Source organism: Tribolium madens, unplaced genomic scaffold (assembly GCF_015345945.1).
Source record: "Tribolium madens isolate multiple individuals breed KSU strain unplaced genomic scaffold, Tmad_KSU_1.1 Scaffold_19;HRSCAF=116;Tcas5.2_LG9, whole genome shotgun sequence".
Taxonomy (NCBI): domain Eukaryota; kingdom Metazoa; phylum Arthropoda; class Insecta; order Coleoptera; family Tenebrionidae; genus Tribolium; species Tribolium madens.
In genome coordinates this window covers 1926712-1944960 of record NW_025400983.1, presented here as the reverse complement: position 1 = coordinate 1944960, position 18249 = coordinate 1926712, and the positions used below count along the sequence as shown (strand labels likewise).

Below are 18249 nucleotides of genomic sequence, written 5' to 3'. Positions count from 1 at the left end.
CAATTTCGAATTCATTCACAATTGTTTGCTTTTTTGGGGCTAACTTAGTACCTAATTTTAGCAAACTTTGGTCCAAATCCGATTTTGAAAAATCGTTTTCGAAAGGGCGGGTCAGGATACACACTTGGRGTAAATTTCGTCGCAATCGGAGTATTCTGTCAATTTTGACAATTTTTTGAAATTTCCAAAATTGGGCTAAAACTAAATTTTTTTCGAATTTGATAAAACTTGGTTTTTGGGGACTTGACAACGTGCCTAATCACCCCTAATGATAATTTTGTCTTTCGGTTCACGTGATGCTATGTATCAAGACTTTAAAAATTCTGGGAGCTATCAAGGGGGCTTCCAGTTGGTCTAGTGCGTTTAAATTTGGCGTGGTGGCTGTTTAAAGCCACAAAAATGTGTCGCCAAAATTTCATGTAAATGGGATAATATTTGGCAAAATTAGAAATTTTTGGGCTAACTTAGTACCCAAATTTGGTAAATTTTGGTCCAAACAGCCCTAACACAGTTTTGAAAAACAGTTCTCTTTGTGTTTTCCGAAAGGGCGAGTCAGAATACATACTTGGTGCAAATTTCGTCAGAATCGGATTATTCTCTCAATTTATACAATTTTTCAAAATTTTGAAATTTCCAAAACTGGGCTAAAGATAAATGTTTGCCGAATTTGATGAAACTTGGTTTTTGGGGGCTTTACAGCGTGCCTAATCACACCCTAATGATAATTTTGTGTTTTGGCTCATGTAAGGCTACGTGGCAAAATTTTGATAATTTTGGGGCTATCAAGGGGGCTTCCAGTTGGTCTAGAGCGTTCAAATTTGTTATAGTGGCTGTTTCAAATCACAAAAGTGTGTCACCAAGATTTCAATTAAATGGGATAATATTTGAAAAAATTAGAAATTTTTGGGCTAACTTAGTACCCAGTTTTGGTAAATTTTGGTCCAAACAGTCTTAACCCGGCTTTGAAAAACAGTTCTCTTTGTGTTTTCCGAAAGGGCGAGTCAGAATACATACTTGGTGCAAATTTAGTCGGAATCGGATTATTCTGTTAATTTAAACAATTTTTCAAAATTTTGAAATTTACAAAATTGGGCTAAAGATAAATGTTTGCCGAATTTGATGAAACTTGTTTTTTGGGGGCCTTACAACGCGCCTAATTACACCCTAATAATAATTTTGTGTTTTGGATCACGTAAGGCTACGTTGCAAGTTTTTATAAAATTTTAGGGCTATCAAGGGGGCTTCCAGTTGGTCTAGAGCGTTTAAATTTGGTGTGGTGGCTGTTTCAAGTCCCAAAAATGTGTCACGAAAATTTCATTTAAATGAGTTAATATCTGACAAAATTAAAAACTTTTGGGCTAACTTAGTACCCAAATTTGCAAAATTTTGGTCCAAACAGACCTAACCCAGTTTTGAAAAACAATTATCTTTGTGTATTCCGAAAGGGCGTGTCAGAATACATACTTGGTCAATTTAAACAATTTTCAAAAATTTTGAAATTTCCAAAATTGGGCTAAAGCTAAATATTTATCGATTTTGATGAAACTTGGTATTTGAGGGTTTTAGAACGTGCTTAACCAAATCTTTATAATAATTTTGAGTTTTGATGCACGAAAGGCTTTGTAACAGCTTTTTGGAAATTTTCGGGGCTATCAGTGGGTTTAAATCGTCCAAATTTGGTATTTTGTTTGAAGCCCCAAAAAATTAGCTAACTTAACTCTAATTTTTTTTAAATTTTGGTGTCAAAGGGTTAAATTTGAATTCAGGCAAAAGTTAACTTTACACATTCGTACGTACATTTTATCACAATTGGATTTTTGCATAGTTAGTATAATTTTTCAAAATTGGGCTAAAAATTTGTATTTAGGGATTTAGAGGTTTTTTAATCACATCGTTATAGTAATTTTGAGTCTGTTTTGTTATTATGTACAGTCGCCGTCAAAATTAATGTGTGCATGACATTGTTTTTGTCGTTAAATGTACAAAAGTTCACATAGCGTGTTATAATTTTTTTTTAATTTTGAATTGTGGACATTTTTTGCTTCTTACTTTGTAATTTCAATTACAATAAATTGTAATTAAACTTTTTTTTCTCAGAGATGGGACTGAGGCTTGCCCCGAAGGAGAAGGAAAAGGCAACAGTGCAATTTCTACAACCGGAAGTTATTTCCTGTTATTTACTGGACTGTACACTGTGTTAGTTAATGTAATATTTTAAAATTTTCAAGACAAAATAAGTGGGACACTGAAAAATTTTAAATTTCTTAATTTGTAACATTTAATTGTAATAAATTTTTAACACAGGTTTGATTTTGTATTTTTTTACCACAATTTCACACATAAAAAAGTATGATTAATGACCGTCACTCGTCATAAAAAATAATTACATTGCATAAAACGTTCTTATTTTCGTTGAAATTATTCAAATTTTTCCAAGTCCGATCACAATCTTGAAAATTCCCCGTCGGAATGTCAATCCTTGAACTTAAATTAATTTAAGGAACAATGAAACACCTTTCTGAGAACTACACTGTTTACAAAATCAATAATTCACCCAACAAATGTTAAAATTGGACACAAAGAACCCAATGAATTAGTAGTAAATTTCTTATTTGCTTTCGCTATCGATTTTAAGGTCTAACTTGCCCTACATTGAGCCTAACAAGCGGTGACCTAATTCGTGCCCACGAAAAAAAAATTTGTTAGAAAATCAAAAAACAAAAAACTTGAGTGAGGAATAATAAACTAAATGACGTAATAAATCAACAATACCACAACCAAATTTCAAAATTTCCAAAATCATCAAAAAATTTTGAAGATGAAGATTTGAGTCGATTTTGCCGTTAAAAATACAAAAATTATTTGAAACGGCCACTGAAGTCACCCGATTTAAACCCTGTTAACATCGTTTGGGATATTTTTTTAGACTTTGAATGCTAGAAAAAACTTGTTACTTATAAATACTGAGGCATTCGAGTGTCAAAACGTAAAATTTGTTTTAACATCAATCCAATTTTAACTAAAATTTAACAGATTTGTGTCAATTTTGCGATTAAAAATACAGAAATACTTTGAAGTGGCCACTGAAATCACCCGATTTGGACTCTATTGGATTCGTTTCGGATGTTTTTTTCAGTTTGACTGCTAAATAATTAAAATAGAAAAAATCTTATTACAAGAAGAGAAATTGTCTGGAGGGGCAAAGAGTACAAATTCTGTAAACATCCACTAAAATGACCCGATTTGGTCACTATTGAAATTGTGTAGAATATCTAGAAATCTAGAAATTCCGATTTTTTACCATTTTTATCGTTTCTAAACTAGAATATAGGGGATTGAATCGATTGTGCAATTGAAAATCTTGAAATTTTTTTGAAATGGCCACCGAAACCACCCGATTTGAACTCTATCGAAATCGTTTAGGACATTTTTTTAGTTTGACTGCTAAATAATAATAGAAAAAAATTCTTATTAAAATAAGAGAGAGAGACTTTTGAGCGACAAAACGTAATATATGTGTTAACATCCACCAAAATGACCCGATTTGGTCACTACTGAAACGATACAGAGTATTGAAGTCATTTAATATCATTTTTAATTAGAATTTAATAGATTTGTGTCAATTTTGCATTAAAAATACACAAATTTTTTGAAGTGGCCACTAAAATAACCCGATTTGGACTCTATTGAAATTGTTTCGGATTTTTTTTTCAGTCTGAGTGCTAAATAATTAAAATAGAAAAAAATCTTATAAGAAGAGAAATTGCCTGGAGGGGCAAATAGTACGATTTCTGTGAACATCCACTAAAATAACCCGATTTGGTCACTATTGAAATTGTGTAGAATATCGAGAAATTCCTATTTTTTACCATTTTCATCGTTTCTAAACTAGAATATATCCGATTTGAATCGATTTTTCTATTGAAAATCTTACAAATTTTTTGAAATGGCCACCGAAACCACCCTATTTGAACTCTATCGAAATCCTTTAGGACAATTTTTTAGTCTGACTGCTAAATAATAATAGAAAAAAATTCTTATTAGAATAAGAAAGAGACTTTTGAGTGACAAAACGTAATATCTGTGTTAACATCCACCAAAATGACCCGATTTGGTCACTATTGAAACGATATAGAATATTGAAGATCATTTAATATCAATTTGAACTAGCATTTAACAGATTTGTGTCAATTTTGAGATTAAAAATACACAAATTCCTTGAAGTGGCCACTGAAATCACCTGATTTGGACTCAATTGAAGAAAAATTTTTTTGTCAGAAAATTAAAAGAAATACTTGAAGCAATAATAAACTAAATGACTTAATAAATGTCGATGCATTTTTATTGTCTCCCAGTATAATGACATTTCCAAAATCATAGCCTACTTTGATCAAAAAAAATTCTCGATTTGTTTTCCAATCAAAAATTTATAGTTCCACACACGAATCAATTAAGGGTGGTGACCCTCGATTGTTCCTCAACCCTCCTCAATTATTAACAAAAAAAATTGCGATTTTCTTGGAATATTTTCCAGGGGTCAAATTAGGTCACCCCGTAAAAAAATCGAGATAAGATCGGGCAAAAGGTCACAAAACCGTCTCCCGTTGCCATAACAAACGCCAACCACAACACTTTCTGACCAATCCCGAGCCCCCAAACCCTCGCTTCATTCGAAGTTGGGCTAAGTTGCGAAGAAACCACCCCAAGATGCAGACGTGTGAATTGGGCGTCGTCAAGTACATTTTGTTCACTTTCAATTTAATTTTCGCGGTGAGTGGATTTTTTCAGTTTTTTTTCAGTGTGGTTGGGCAGATTTCAGGCATCGGGCTGATCGTCGCCGGAGCGTTCGTCCTTTCAGATGTGGGCGAGTTCGAGCACTTCATGGAGGGGCGCATTTTGGCCCCGCCGGTGGTGCTCATCGTCGCGGGGTGCATCGTGTTTCTGGTGGCCTCTTTGGGGTGCTATGGGGCTATCAGGGAGTCCTACTACATGCTCATGGCTGTAAAAAGGCAATTGCGGGTTTGGGGCCCCCATCATGATATTTTTTTTTCTAGTTTGCGCTCTGTTTGCTCATTATTTTGATCATCGAACTCGCGGTGGGAATTGCGGCCGCTGTCTACAAAAACGACTTCCAAATGTCCATGAAGGACATCATGAAGAGTTCGATGCAGCGGTTTGAGAACAGCAAATCGGATCGAGTCGCCTGGAACAACCTACAAACTAAAGTAAAGTCCGATTTTTACTCAAAAACACGAATTTAAAATATTAAAAAATGGCAGAGTTACCGATTTTTAAAGTGGAAGGTGCAAATCCAAAAATTTTTGAAAAACTCCAAATATTTCAAAAACGGCTAAATTTAGGTATAGGGAAAGCTGATGAAAACTTCCTTAAAATAACCCGATTAATCCAAAAACTCAGAAAAAAATATACCTTTCCATTAAAAATAAGAAAGTTGAGACCGACTTCCGGTATAACCGGAAGTGCCGTCATCTTGAAAATATTCTCATTTAGAAGGACTTAACGGTTTATAGGTATGTACCAATTTTCAAATAAATGCGATTTTTCCAACTCCCAATACTTTTAATGTGGGGTTTAGACAGAACACCCTGTATACAGCTTGTTCCAAATGTCTCAGAAATAAGTGACATTTTGTCTTTGATAAAAAATTATTACACAAAAACCAAAAAAAGTATGGTTTTTGAGGTTTTTAATATCAATTTTAACCGAATGTTGGACATTTGTGTCGATTTTGCCATTAAAAATACAAATTTTTTTGAAACGGCCACTGAAATCACCCGATTTAAACTCTATTGAAATCGTTTAGGACATTTTTTTAGTCTCTGAATGCTTTTTTAGTGTTAAAACGTAAAATCCACCAAAATGACCCGATTTGGTCACTATTGAAACGATGTAAAATATGTTGATGAAAATGTTACAAATTTCTGACAGTGGCCACTAAAATCACCTGATTTTGTCACTATTGAAATTGTGTAGAAAATCGAGAAATCTCTATTTTTTAACGTTTTTAAATTAGAATAAGCAGATTTGAATCGATTTTGAATTGAAAATCTCACAAATTTTCTGAAATGGCCAGTGAAACCACTCGATTTGAACTCGAAATCCTTTAGGACAATTTTTTAATCTGACTGCTAAATAATAATAAAGAAAAATTGTTATAGCATAAAACAGAAGATTTTGAGTGACAAAACGTAATATCCGTGCGAACATCCACCAAAATGACCCGATTTGGTCACTGTTGAAACGATATAAAATATTGAAAGTCATTTAATATCAATTTTGATTAGAATTTAACAGATTTATGCCAATTTTTTTATTAACAATACACAAATAGTTTGAAGTGGCCACTGAAATCACCCGATTTAGACTCTATTGAAATCGTTTCGATTTTTTTTTCAGTCTCACAGCTAAATAATCAAAATAGAAAGAGTCATATTGGAAGAGAAATTACCTGAAGGGGCAGAGAGTACAATTTCTGTAAACAACCACTAAAATAGCCTGATTTGGTCACTATTGAAAATTTGTAGACTATCCAGAAATTTCTATTTTTTTTCATTTTTATCGTTTTTGAACTAGAATACAGCACATTTCAATCGATTTTGCAATCGAAAATCTTACAAATTTTTTGAAATGGCCACCGAAACCACCCTATTTGAACTGTATCGAAATCGTTTAGGACAATTTTTTGGTCTAACTGCTATAATAATAGAAAAAATTCTTATTCGAATAAGAGAGAGAGACCTTTGAGTGACAAATCGTAATATCTGTGCTAACATCCAGCAAAATGACCCGATTTGGTCACTATTGAAACGATATAGAGTATTGCAAGTCATTTAATATCATTTTTAATTAGAATTTAACAGATTTGTGTCAATTTTGCATTAAAAATACACAAATTTTTTGAAGTGGCCACTGAGATCACTCGATTTTGACTCTATTGAAATTGTTTCGGACTTTTTTTTCCAGTCTGACTGCTAAATAATTCAAATAAAAAAAACTTATAGGCAGAGAAATTGCCTGGAGGGGCAAATAGTACCATTTCTGTAATCATCCACTAAAATAACCCGATTCGGTCACTATTGAAATTGTGTCGTATATCGAGAAATTCCTATTTTTTACCATTTTCATCGTTTCTAAACTAGAATATAGCCGATTCGAATCGATTTTTCTATTGAAAATCTTGCAAATTTTTTGAAATGGCCACCGAAACCACCCGATTTGAACTCTATCGAAATATTTGGAACAATTTTATAGTCGGATTGCTAAATAACAATAGAACAAGATTCTTATTAGTATAAAAGAGAGGCCTTCCGTGTCAAAATCCAGCAAAATCGCCCGATTTGGTGCCATGTATTTTTCGTAGTTGAAATGTTGCGGAGTGGAAGGCCCCTCCGACTGGCCCGAAAACACGCGTCCTGTCACTTGCTGTCATGCAATTCGAGAAGGGGTGGCCCCCCCGGAGGCCCACCATTGCAGGGCTGCCAAACCCGAAGACGAGATTTTGTACGTCGATGGGTGTTTTTACCAACTGCAAGACAAGGCCGAATCGGCCGCGAAGATCTTGATTGGCGTTGGAATCGGAATTGCTTTTGTTGAGGTAATTACCCCCACCCAAAAAAAAACAATAAAAAAAATTGTTTTTTCAGGTGATTGGGATTATTTTGGCCTGTTGGTTGGCCTCAGCAGTTAAAAATAAAGATTAATTCGGGAAAAAACACACCACGGTATTTTTCAAAGCAATCAACTGTACATTGTAAGGAACGAAATTATGATCATTTCCGAGGTTTTTTGAACTTGATTTTGCATAAATAAAGTGTTTCAATTACCGAAAAGTGAATAGTTGGCGAAAAATTCGTTTTTATAAAATAAGCGACATTTTCAATGCATGCGGCTGTACCTCTTATCCATCAAATAAAAGCAAATAATTGTTTAATTTCTTACTTCCTATTTAATATCTAAGGCAATTAGATACATATTTATCTATATTTAAGGCATTTAGATACATATCTATCTATTTATAGCGTAGTTTAGTACAAAACAGTATTTAATAAACAATCAAATTTTTTCAAGTGTATTATTTCCCTCTCTCTTTTTTTCTCTCTCTCGCTGTAAATAACGTCACATTAGCCTAATTCACCCCAAATTTATTCCACAGCCCCCTCTGACAGCCCCCAATTAAACTAAAGCTTTTGACGTGTCGTCAATCTTGATAATGACCAATCTAAAGTTTCGTTTTCCTTTCGATATCGTTATAAATATCACTTGAGAGGTGAACGTTCTTGTTGATGGCATATTTTGACGAAACTTTGCACGAATTTGTCGAAAATTGATTTTTGAGAGGGCAATGATCCGCCAATTTGCAATTTGGTGGAGTAATAAATTTCGAAAAGTATTGATTTTGTGTCATGACACAAAAATATTGTTATTAATGGAAGAACTTGTGATATTTTTAACAGAAAACGTCACATATTCTTCAACCTAGCCCACTAGATGTAAACGACCGGTTAAATTGGGACATTTGACCTACTTAGATATGGATTTTTGTCGTAATTATCAAACATTTACGAAAGATTTTATCTCTAATAAAATAAAAAAGGACGTGTAATTGCACCTACTAGTCTTGTTTCATTTTTTTTTTAATTTTACGATTGAAATCAAATTTTTTCAGGTAAAATAATCAGATCTCCCGTTTTTTTACATTTTAAATGGAGTTGTGTCGATTTTGCGATAAAAAATGGCCACTGAAATCACCCGATTTCGATTCTATTGAAATCGACATTTTTCAGAATATGTTAAATAAAAAAAATGTTATTTTAGTAAAAGCGAGCTCTTTGAGTGATAAAAAGTAAGATTTGTGTGACATCCATCAAAATGACCCGATTTGGTCATAATTGAATTGAGAAATCCGTTTTTTTTTTGGTAATTCTATCTTGTTTTAACAAAGATACAGTTTTGCAATAGAAAATCTTACAAATTTTTTGAAATGGCCACCGAAACCACCCTATTTGAACTCTATCGAAATCCTTTAGGACAATTTTTTAGTCTGACTGCTAAATAATAATAGAAAAAAATTGTTATAGAATAAAAGAGAGGATTTTGAGTGACAAAATGTAATATCCGTGCTAACATCCACCAAAATGATCCGATTTAGTCACTATTGAAACGATGTAGAATATCGAGAGTCGTTTAATACCAATTTTAACCAGAATTTTACAAATTTGCGTCGATTTTGTTATAAAAATACAGAAATTCTTTGAAGTGGCCACTAGAATTACCCGATTTGAATTCCGTTGAAACCTTTTAGAGGGCATTTTTTACCAAATAATAATAATTGAATTTTGTATAGTAATAAGCAAGTTATTTATTCACAAATCTCCAATTTTTTTTCTTAAAACCCATAAAAATACTAATTTCTTTAATAATAAAGTACCTCATACATTTCGCTTTAATGTCTTTTGATTTTTCAATTTTTTCTTCATTTTTATGTTAAATTTCACATTTTTTTTTGCAAAATTTGTATTTTTTTCAGGTGAATCAGAAGTTTTAGGCCTTTGAAAATCAATGAAACACAACTTTTTGTACTAATTTTTCTGTATTTTTGAAAGGCTTCAATAATTTTTGCCCTTCTACCTCACAAGGCACATTTTTAAGATCATGTAGTTTATTACTATTAAAACATTTTATTTTTATTTAGACAGATTTTTTTGTGTTAAATTCCACGATTTTTTTAAGTTAATTTGAGGCTTTAAAGCTTCCAAAATAAATAAAACAAAAAGTTTTATACTTTTTTTGTGTATTTTTCTAATTTGGGTCCAATTTTGTTCATCTTTAGTTAAAGTGTTACATTAGTTTACTGTTTTTTATTTTGCTTTTATTTAAAAATTCTTGAGTATTTTTAAAAGAATTTTTTGGCATTTCTGTGATTTTTTTTAATTTTTGAATTTGTGTTTAAATTTTTTGTAAATTTTTATGGTACAAACAACAAAACAAAGCTTTTAGTACGTATTTTTGTGTAGGCATTTTTTGTCATTTTTGTGTGGTAATAAGCGAGTTATTTGGTCACAAATCTCCCAACTTTTCTCTTAAAACCCATAAAAACACTAATTTCATTAATAATAAAGTACCTCATGCACTTCGCTTTAATGATCTTTTTTTGCAAAATTTGTAATTTTTTCAGGTGAATTAGAAGAATTTTTGCCCTTCTACCTCACATGGCACATTTTTAAGATACTACAGATCATGTAGTTTATTACTATTAAAACATTTTTTTACATTTAGACAGATTTTTTTGTGTTAAATTCCACCTTACATTAGTTTACTCTTTTTTTTGCTTTTATTTAAAAATTCTTGAGTATTTTTAAAAGAATTTTTTGGCATTTTTGTGATTTTTTTTAATTTTTGACTTTGTGTTCAGTTTTTTTGTTAAATTTTTTATGGTAGAAACAACAAAACAAAGCATTTAGTATGTATTTTTGTGTAGTCATTTTTTGTCATTTTTGTGTAGTAATAAGCGAGTTATTTGGTCACAAATCTCCCAACTTTTCTCTTAAAACCCATAAAAATACTAATTTCTTTAATAATAAAGTGCCTCATGCACTTCGCTTTAATGTCCACGCGGTTATAACCCCTTGTTCCAATTGTGTTTTTATTTAATGACTTGTCGGCCAATTTAGGGGCTGCTATAGAAACAGAATGTTGTAAACGCCAATAGAAAATTCCAAGCATTTAGTTGATCACAAAGTGTGGACTTGGTCGCGATTTTCTCTTCGCGTGCTTGACTAAAACACCAAAAAAAAACCACTTTCGTGATGGAGTCTTGCGAAATGAGCTTCATTAAATACGTTTTATTTATTTTCAACCTGATTTTCGCCGTAAGTCAATTTTCAGGCGAAATTTCATAATTTTTCAGCAGATTTCAGGAATTGGGATTATCATCGCGGGAGCCTTGGTGTTGTCAGATGTCGGCGATTTCAAGTATTTCATGGAAGATGAGATTTTGGCCCCGCCGATTGTCTTAATTGTTGTGGCGGCGATTGTTTTTCTCGTGGCCTTCTTGGGCTGTTTTGGGGCAATCCGCGAGTCCTACAAGCTCCTAATTGCGGTGAGTTTTTTAATAAAAAATCAACAAATTGATTTTTTGTTAATTTAATTGTGTGTGACTGTGAATACATTGTCGGAATCGATTTTGTGTCAAAATCTATAATTTATGATTTTGTGTTAAATTATTTCAGTTTGCTGTTTGTCTTTTGGTCATATTTTTCGTCGAAATGGCGGTCGGAGTCGTTGCAGCGATTTACAAAAATGATTTTGGGGATGCGCTGAAAAACGCGCTGAAAAAATCGCTTGAAAATTACTCGAAAAATGAAATGGATAAGATTTCGTGGGACAACGCGCACTTGAAGGTAAACTATTTTACTATTCTAGGGCGGCTGTGACGATGCTATTTTGTTTTATCGCCATTTCATTTGTGACTTGATTAATGTCACTCATTTAGTGGCGACATTTGATTGGTACCACATTTTTAAGGTCATGTGGTGTATTAAAACAATTTTTCAATATTTAGACAGATTATTTTTTTTTTTGGGTTTGATCGCACTATTTTTTAAGCTAATAAATAAAACAAAAAAAATTGTGTTTTTTTGTGTATTTTTCTAATTTGGATCCAATTTTTTTCTTTTTTTTTAGCCAAAGTGTTATATTTTTAAGGTGATGTAGTTTATTGTTTTTTATTTTGCGTTTATTTACAAATTCTCAAGTATTTTTAAAAGAATTTTTTGTCATTTTTGTGGATTTTTTTAATTTTTGAATTTGTGTTTATTTGTCAAATTTGCTTTGTGTATTTGTACTTTTTTTGTGTATTTTTCTCATTTAGGTTTAATTTTTTAGTTAAAGTGTTGCATTTTTAAAAACATGTAGTTTTCTGTTTTTTATTTTGCTTTTATTTAAAAATTCTTAAACATTTTTGTAGATTTTTTTAATTTTTGAATTTGTATTTTTGTCAAATTTCATTTTTTTAAGGGAAAAACAACAAAAAAAATTTCGGTACCTATTTTTGTGTGGGTATTTTTTTAATTTACCTATGTTATTTTTTTCCTTTCATCTCAAATGTCACATTTTTTAAGTCATCTAGTTTATTACATACTTATGACTATCAATTATGATTGATTTTTTTATTTTTACATTTTTCATTAGAAAAAAGAATAATTTGACATTGTTTAATCAGATTTTTTATTTTTGACTTTTTCTTCATTTTTATGTTAAATTTCATTATTTTTGCAAAATTTATTATTTTTTAAGTGAAGTAGAGGTTTTAGGTTTTTGAAAATCAATAAAACACTACTTTTTGTACTAATTTTTCTGTATTTTACCTCACATGGCACATTTTTAAGGTCATGTAGTTTATTATTTATTATTGTTATTACATTTGACAGGTTTTTTTATATTTTTGTGTTAAATTCCACTATTTTTTTAATTAATTTAAGGCTTTAGAGCTTCCAAAATAAATAAAACAAAAACATTTGTACTTTTTTTGTATGTTTTTCTAATTTGGGTTTCATTTGTAACTTGATTAATATCACATTTAGTGATACACACAGATTTGTACTTTGTTTGTGTATTTTTCTCATTTAGGTTTAATTTTTTTCTTTTTTAGTTAAAGTGTTGCATTTTTAAGGTTCCTGTTTCTTGCTTTTATTTACAAATTTTTAAGCATTTTTGTATTTTTGTCAATTAATTTTTTAATTTTTTTAAGGGAAATACGACTAAAAAAATTTGGTACCTATTTTTGTGTGGGTATTTTTTGAATTTAGGTTATTTTTTTCCTTCTATCTCAAATGTCACATTTTTTAAGTCATCTAGTTTATTACATACTAGACTAATGATTAATTTTTTTATTTTTAAATTTTTCATTAGAAAAAAGAATAATTTGACATTGTGGAGTCAGATTTTTTATTTTTGAATTTCGTCTTCATTTTTATGTTAAATTTCATTATTTTTTGCAAAATTTGTTATTTTTTTAGGTGAATTAGAGGTTTTAGGTTTTTGAAAATCAATAAAACACAACTTTTTGTACTAATTTTTCCGTATTTTACCGCACATGGCACATTTTTAAGGTCATGTAGTTTATTATTTCATCGCTATTAAAAATAACACAATTTTTTTTATATTTTCTATTTCTATAACTCTCGATCATTTTTTAAGAGAATTTTTTTAATATTGTTCAGTCAGATATTTTATTTTTAAATTTGTTAATTTTTCATGTTAAATGACACTTTTTCTGCAGAATTTGGTATTTTTTTAAGTGAATTAGCAATTTTAGGTCTTTCAAAATCAATAAAACAGAACTGTTCTTATAATTTTTTTTCTGTCTTTTTCAAATGTGAATACAATTTTTGGCCTTTAAACCCAAATGTCACGATTTTAAAGTCTTGTAGTTTACTGTTTACAAAATTGCAATTTTTTAAAGAATTTTTTTCACAATGTTTGAGTTTTTGCATTTTTTAAATGATAGAATTTATTATTTTTCTATAAAATTTATTGTTTTAAGTTTATTACAGGCTTTTGACTTTTTGAAACCATTTGAATATTTTTTTTCTATTTTTTTCTCTTATTTTTCAAATTTGAGTCCAATTTATGCCCTTCCACCTCAAATATCACATTGTTAAGGTCATGTTGTTTACTATTGCATGTTCATCAAATTTCAACCTGTTATTATTTTTTATTTCGTTTAAAAAGTATTAAAAAATGCCATTCTTTGAGTCAACTTTTAATTTTTTTACCTTTTTTTGTACAAATTTTCCAAACTTGCCCTTTAGCTGAAATGCTGCGGAGTGGAGGGCCCCGACGACTGGCAGGGCCAGCCCTTGCCCTACTCCTGCTGCCACGTGGACGACGAGCTCTCCTCCACCCTCAACTCCTACTGCATTAACGTCGCCAGAGGCAAATATTTATACGAAACCGGCTGCTACGACCAACTCAAAATCAAAATCCACGAAAACACCAACATCCTCATCGGGGTGGGAATCGGAATCGCCTTCATTCAGGTAATTTCATTGACGAAAAAAATTTTTTTTCATAAAATTTCAGATCGTTGGGGTTATTTTGGCCTGTTGGTTGGCACACACGATAAAAAACGAAAGCGGGGAAAAATGAGAAGAGACCATTGTGGATATTTACGACCAAAGGAAACACATTTTCGTCTACTGACAAATGGGGTGTTTCCGTGTTTCCTTTGACCCACTCAAGGGGCAGGTCACCGAACCAACTTCATTTGCATTTTGGTTTTTTCAGCAATAATTAATTCTCTAAAGGGCTTCGTGTTATATGAATAAGTGTGTCAGTGTGCAATAAAAGATTTATTTAAACATTTGTTGTTTTTTTGGGGGATTCTAATACCAACGTTAAATGACATCTAGTGAAAAAGAAAAACCTTGTATCCGAAATTTCCCATAGTAATTCGGCCTTGTGCACACTTGACGTTACCAAATGTCAACCTAAAATCGTGTATAAAGTTGTAAAAAATCGTTTTAAAATGGAATTTAACGTTTATAACAAGTGTCACATGTTACCCCCTGTGACACATTTCAATTTTTTTTTCTCTSTGAACACTGAAAAAAGTTTTTAGTATTCTAAAAAGTCTTTACAAAACGTTCAAAGTGTATCAAAATATGGCGTAGAGCATTTTAATCAGTACCTAAAATATCTATAATAACGATTTTTTTCCAAAGTTACTCAATTTTCTCTTTCTGTAGTTCAACAGATTGAATTAGTTCTGTTTTGTTTGAATAATGAAAAAAAAAAATTTTTTTTCACCACAAAAGTTCAAAATCTCGAAAACTACACGTCTTAGAGCATTTTAATCGGTAAAAAAAAATAAGTCTTGACGCTTGTTTAAATTTAAAAAAAGTGTTAATTTACAATAACGAATTTTTTTGTACAAAAATCATTTAATTTGTCATCCTTCTGTTTTTTTTTCAATTGGAACACCGAAAAAAGAAGAATTTGTTTTAGTACTTTAAAAATTCATCAGAAAACGCCCAAAATTTGGTAAAACATTGAAAACTACACGTTGTAGAGCATTTTAACCAGTTCCAAAAAAGTAACAAATATTGAACGCTTCTTTGAATTAAAGAAAAACATCTTTCTATTTACAATAACAGTTTTTTTTCAGCAATAATTAATTCTCTAAAGGGCTTCGTTTTATGTAAATAAGTGTGTCAGTGTGCAATAAAAGATTTATTTAAACATTTGTTGTTTTTTTGGGGGATTCTATTACCAACGTTAAATGACATCTAGTGAAAAAGAAAATGTCAATTAAAAAAATGTTTTTTATAACAAATTGTGACTTGAAATAACACATCGGGACGCAAAGTCCAAGACCAAGGATTTGTTATTTTATTTTATTTCTTTTACAAACAACACAAACGTTTGCTTTCGGTACCAATCACTAAATCCAAAATTCACTATTGTAGTTCGGACTTGTACACACTTTGATATTACCGAAAAATGTTTAATTCTTTATTTAAAGGGCGTGTGACGTATACGAATCAAGGTTTCGTTTAAATAATTTAAATTTTCTAATCATAATAATGTTTTTTTATTTTATTTGCTTTCGGTACCAACCTTGAATCCGAAATTTCCCATAGTGATTCGGCCTTGTGCACTAAATGTCAACCTAAAAATGGTGCAAAAAGTGGTAAACAACCGTTTTAAAATGGAATTTAACGTTTATAACAAGTGTCACATGTTACCCTGTGACACATTTCAATTTTTTTTCTCTTAGAACCCTGAAAAAAGTTTTAATATTCTAAAAAGTCATTACAAAACGTTCAAAGTGTATCAAAATCTGGAACACTACTCGCCGTAGAGCATTTTAACCAGTAACTAAAATATTTACAATAATGTTTTTTTTTTCAGTCACTCAATTTTCTCTTTCTGTAATTCAGCAGACTGAATTAGTTTTGTTTTGTTTGAATAATGAAAAAAAGAATTTTTTTTCACCACAGAAAAGTTCAAAATCTCGAAAACTACACGTCCTAGAGCGTTTTAATCGGTTCAAAAAAAAAAACAAGTCTTGGAGCTTGTTTAAATTTAAAAAAAGTTTTATTTACAATAACGAATTTTTTTGTACAAAAATCATTCAATTTATCATCCTTCTGTTTTTTTTTTCAATTTGAACACCGAAAAAAGAAGAATTTGTTTTAGTACTTTAAAAATTCATCAGAAAACGCCCAAAATCTGATAAAATATTGAAACCTACACGTTGTAGAGCATTTTAACCAGTTCCAAAAAAGTAATAAATTTTGAACGCTTGTTTGAATTAAAGAAAAACATCTTTATATTTATAATAACGATTTTTTTTCAGCAATAATTAATTCTCTAAAGGGCTTCGTGTTATATAAATAAGTTTGTCAGTGTGCAATAAAAGATTTATTTATTTTTTGGGGGATTCTGTTACCAACGTTAAATGACATCTAGTGAAAAAGAAAATGTCAATTAAAAAATGTTTTTTATAACAAATTGTGGCTTGAAATAACACATCGGGACGCAAAGTCCAAGACCAAGGATTTGTTATTTTATTTTATCTCTTTTACAAACAACACAAACGTTTGCTTTCGGTACCAATCACTAAATCCAAAATTCACTATTGTAGTTCGGACTTGTGCACATTTTAACATTACCGAAAAATGTTTAATTCTTTCTGTGATTCGTTTTGTATACAAATTGTTTAAATAATTTAAATTTAAATTTTCTAATGAAAATAATGTTTTTTTATTTTATTTGCTTTCGGTACCAACCTTGAATCCGAAATTCCCCATAGTGATTCGGCTTTGTGCACCAAATGTCAACCTAAAAATCGTGCAAAAATTGTTAAAAAATCATTTTAAAATGGAATTTAACGTTTATAACAAGTGTCGTGTGTGTTTAAGTGCCGACGAACAAATGCACAACTTATTCGACGCCTTTGACCAAGGCATAACCTTACGTGATATTTTAACAAATACGACAAAATTCGAGGTAAAACCGTTAAATTTCGTTCATTTTATTGATTTTCGGTGTTTAGGTTGACAAAGACGACGGTTTATCGCCGTACATTTGCCAGAACTGCTCCACAATCATCGTCGATTTTTATAACCTCAAAACCATCTACGAGGAGAACGAGAGCCAAATCCGGGCCCTCCTCTCCAGCTGTGAGTCGCAATTGAGCGAAAGTGAGCCCCCGGACGACTTCATCACAATCAAAGTGGAAGAGGCAAAGCCCGAGTTCGAGGAAGTGGCCACGTTCACGTGCCCCGAATGCGGGGAGATTTTCCTGGACAAGGGGGCCATTCAGTCGCACTTGGTGCTCACCCACAACATCACCGTGATCGACTTCGACGAGATCGCGCCCCCCGCCGAGTGCAAGTGCAAGATCTGCGGCGAAGTCGTCGACTCGGGGGAGGCCTACGCGGCGCATCTGGAGACCCACAAGAAGAACGTCTGCGACGTCTGCGGGGTGGGCTTCACGAAGAAGTCCTACCTGAAGGACCACCTGGAGGTGCACAGCCCCGAGAAGCGCCACGTGTGCAACTACTGCAACAAGGCGTTCAAGAGGAGGACGGTGCTGGTGAAGCACCGGCGCATCCACACGCACCCCCGGGCCCACATCTGCGAGAAGTGCGGGAAGGCGTTCACGGATCGGGGGACTCTGAAGACACACGACATGTTGGTGCATGTCCGCGAGAGGAATTACGTGTGTCTCATTTGTGGGGTGAAGTTCCCGTTGAAGGCCACGCTTGAGAAGCATATCAGGAGGCACCAGAATAAGGAGCGCGAGTTTTTCTGCACGCAGTGCCCCCTGGGGTACAGGGACAAGTCGAGTCTCGATAGACATGTCTTTGTTAAACACAGTGGAAGGAATGTTAAGTTGACGTGCGATGAGTGCGGGAAGCAGTACACGACGATGGGGAATTTGGCCAAACATCAAAGGGTGTGTCACAGGGGGGAGGAGAAAATCGAGTGAATTGATAAAAAATTTGTAAATAAAAAAAATTATTCGAAAAACTTTATTTACAATTTTTTTCCCTCTGAACATTGAAAAAAGAAGAAGCTTTAGTATTCTAAAAAGTCATTACGAAAACTACTCGTCGTAGAGCATTTTAACCGGTTAAAAAACATTTTCTATGTATTTACAACGAAATTTTCTTTACAAAAATTACTCAATTTGCTCATTCCCCCTGTGACACATTTCAA

At 32.0% G+C, this 18249-nt stretch overlaps 4 protein-coding genes across 5 annotated transcripts in view; all 4 read left to right on the top strand.

Annotated features, from left to right (window-relative positions):
* The window catches only part of LOC123010511 (superoxide dismutase [Cu-Zn]-like), a 9970-nt gene extending 7666 nt beyond the window's left edge, over window positions 1–2304 (top strand). For both annotated transcript variants that reach the window (XM_044407464.1, XM_044407456.1), the window contains exon 5: window positions 2098–2304. In XM_044407464.1, the coding sequence (XP_044263399.1) occupies window positions 2098–2218 (121 nt within the window). In that variant the 3' untranslated portion in view covers window positions 2219–2304. The remainder of the gene's footprint in view (window positions 1–2097) is intronic.
* A 2313-nt stretch (window positions 2305–4617) lies between these two features.
* Window positions 4618–7958, top strand: LOC123014149 (23 kDa integral membrane protein-like). Its single transcript, XM_044413083.1, has 5 exons — window positions 4618–4770; window positions 4813–5001; window positions 5055–5225; window positions 7382–7615; window positions 7665–7958. The coding sequence occupies exons 1-5, from the start codon at window positions 4708–4710 to the stop codon at window positions 7719–7721; spliced, it is 714 nt and encodes a 237-aa protein (XP_044269018.1). The 5' UTR covers window positions 4618–4707; the 3' UTR covers window positions 7722–7958.
* Window positions 7959–10766: 2808 nt separating this feature from the next.
* Window positions 10767–14345, top strand: LOC123015487 (23 kDa integral membrane protein-like). Its single transcript, XM_044415235.1, has 5 exons — window positions 10767–10889; window positions 10931–11119; window positions 11250–11420; window positions 13833–14060; window positions 14104–14345. Exons 1-5 carry the CDS (start codon window positions 10827–10829, stop codon window positions 14167–14169), a joined length of 717 nt encoding a protein of 238 aa, XP_044271170.1. The 5' UTR covers window positions 10767–10826; the 3' UTR covers window positions 14170–14345.
* Window positions 14346–16828: 2483 nt separating this feature from the next.
* LOC123016089 (zinc finger protein 714-like) lies at window positions 16829–18242 on the top strand. Its single transcript, XM_044416316.1, has 2 exons — window positions 16829–17034; window positions 17081–18242. Exons 1-2 carry the CDS (start codon window positions 16906–16908, stop codon window positions 18017–18019), a joined length of 1068 nt encoding a protein of 355 aa, XP_044272251.1. The 5' UTR covers window positions 16829–16905; the 3' UTR covers window positions 18020–18242.
* The last annotated feature ends 7 nt before the right edge of the window (window positions 18243–18249 follow it).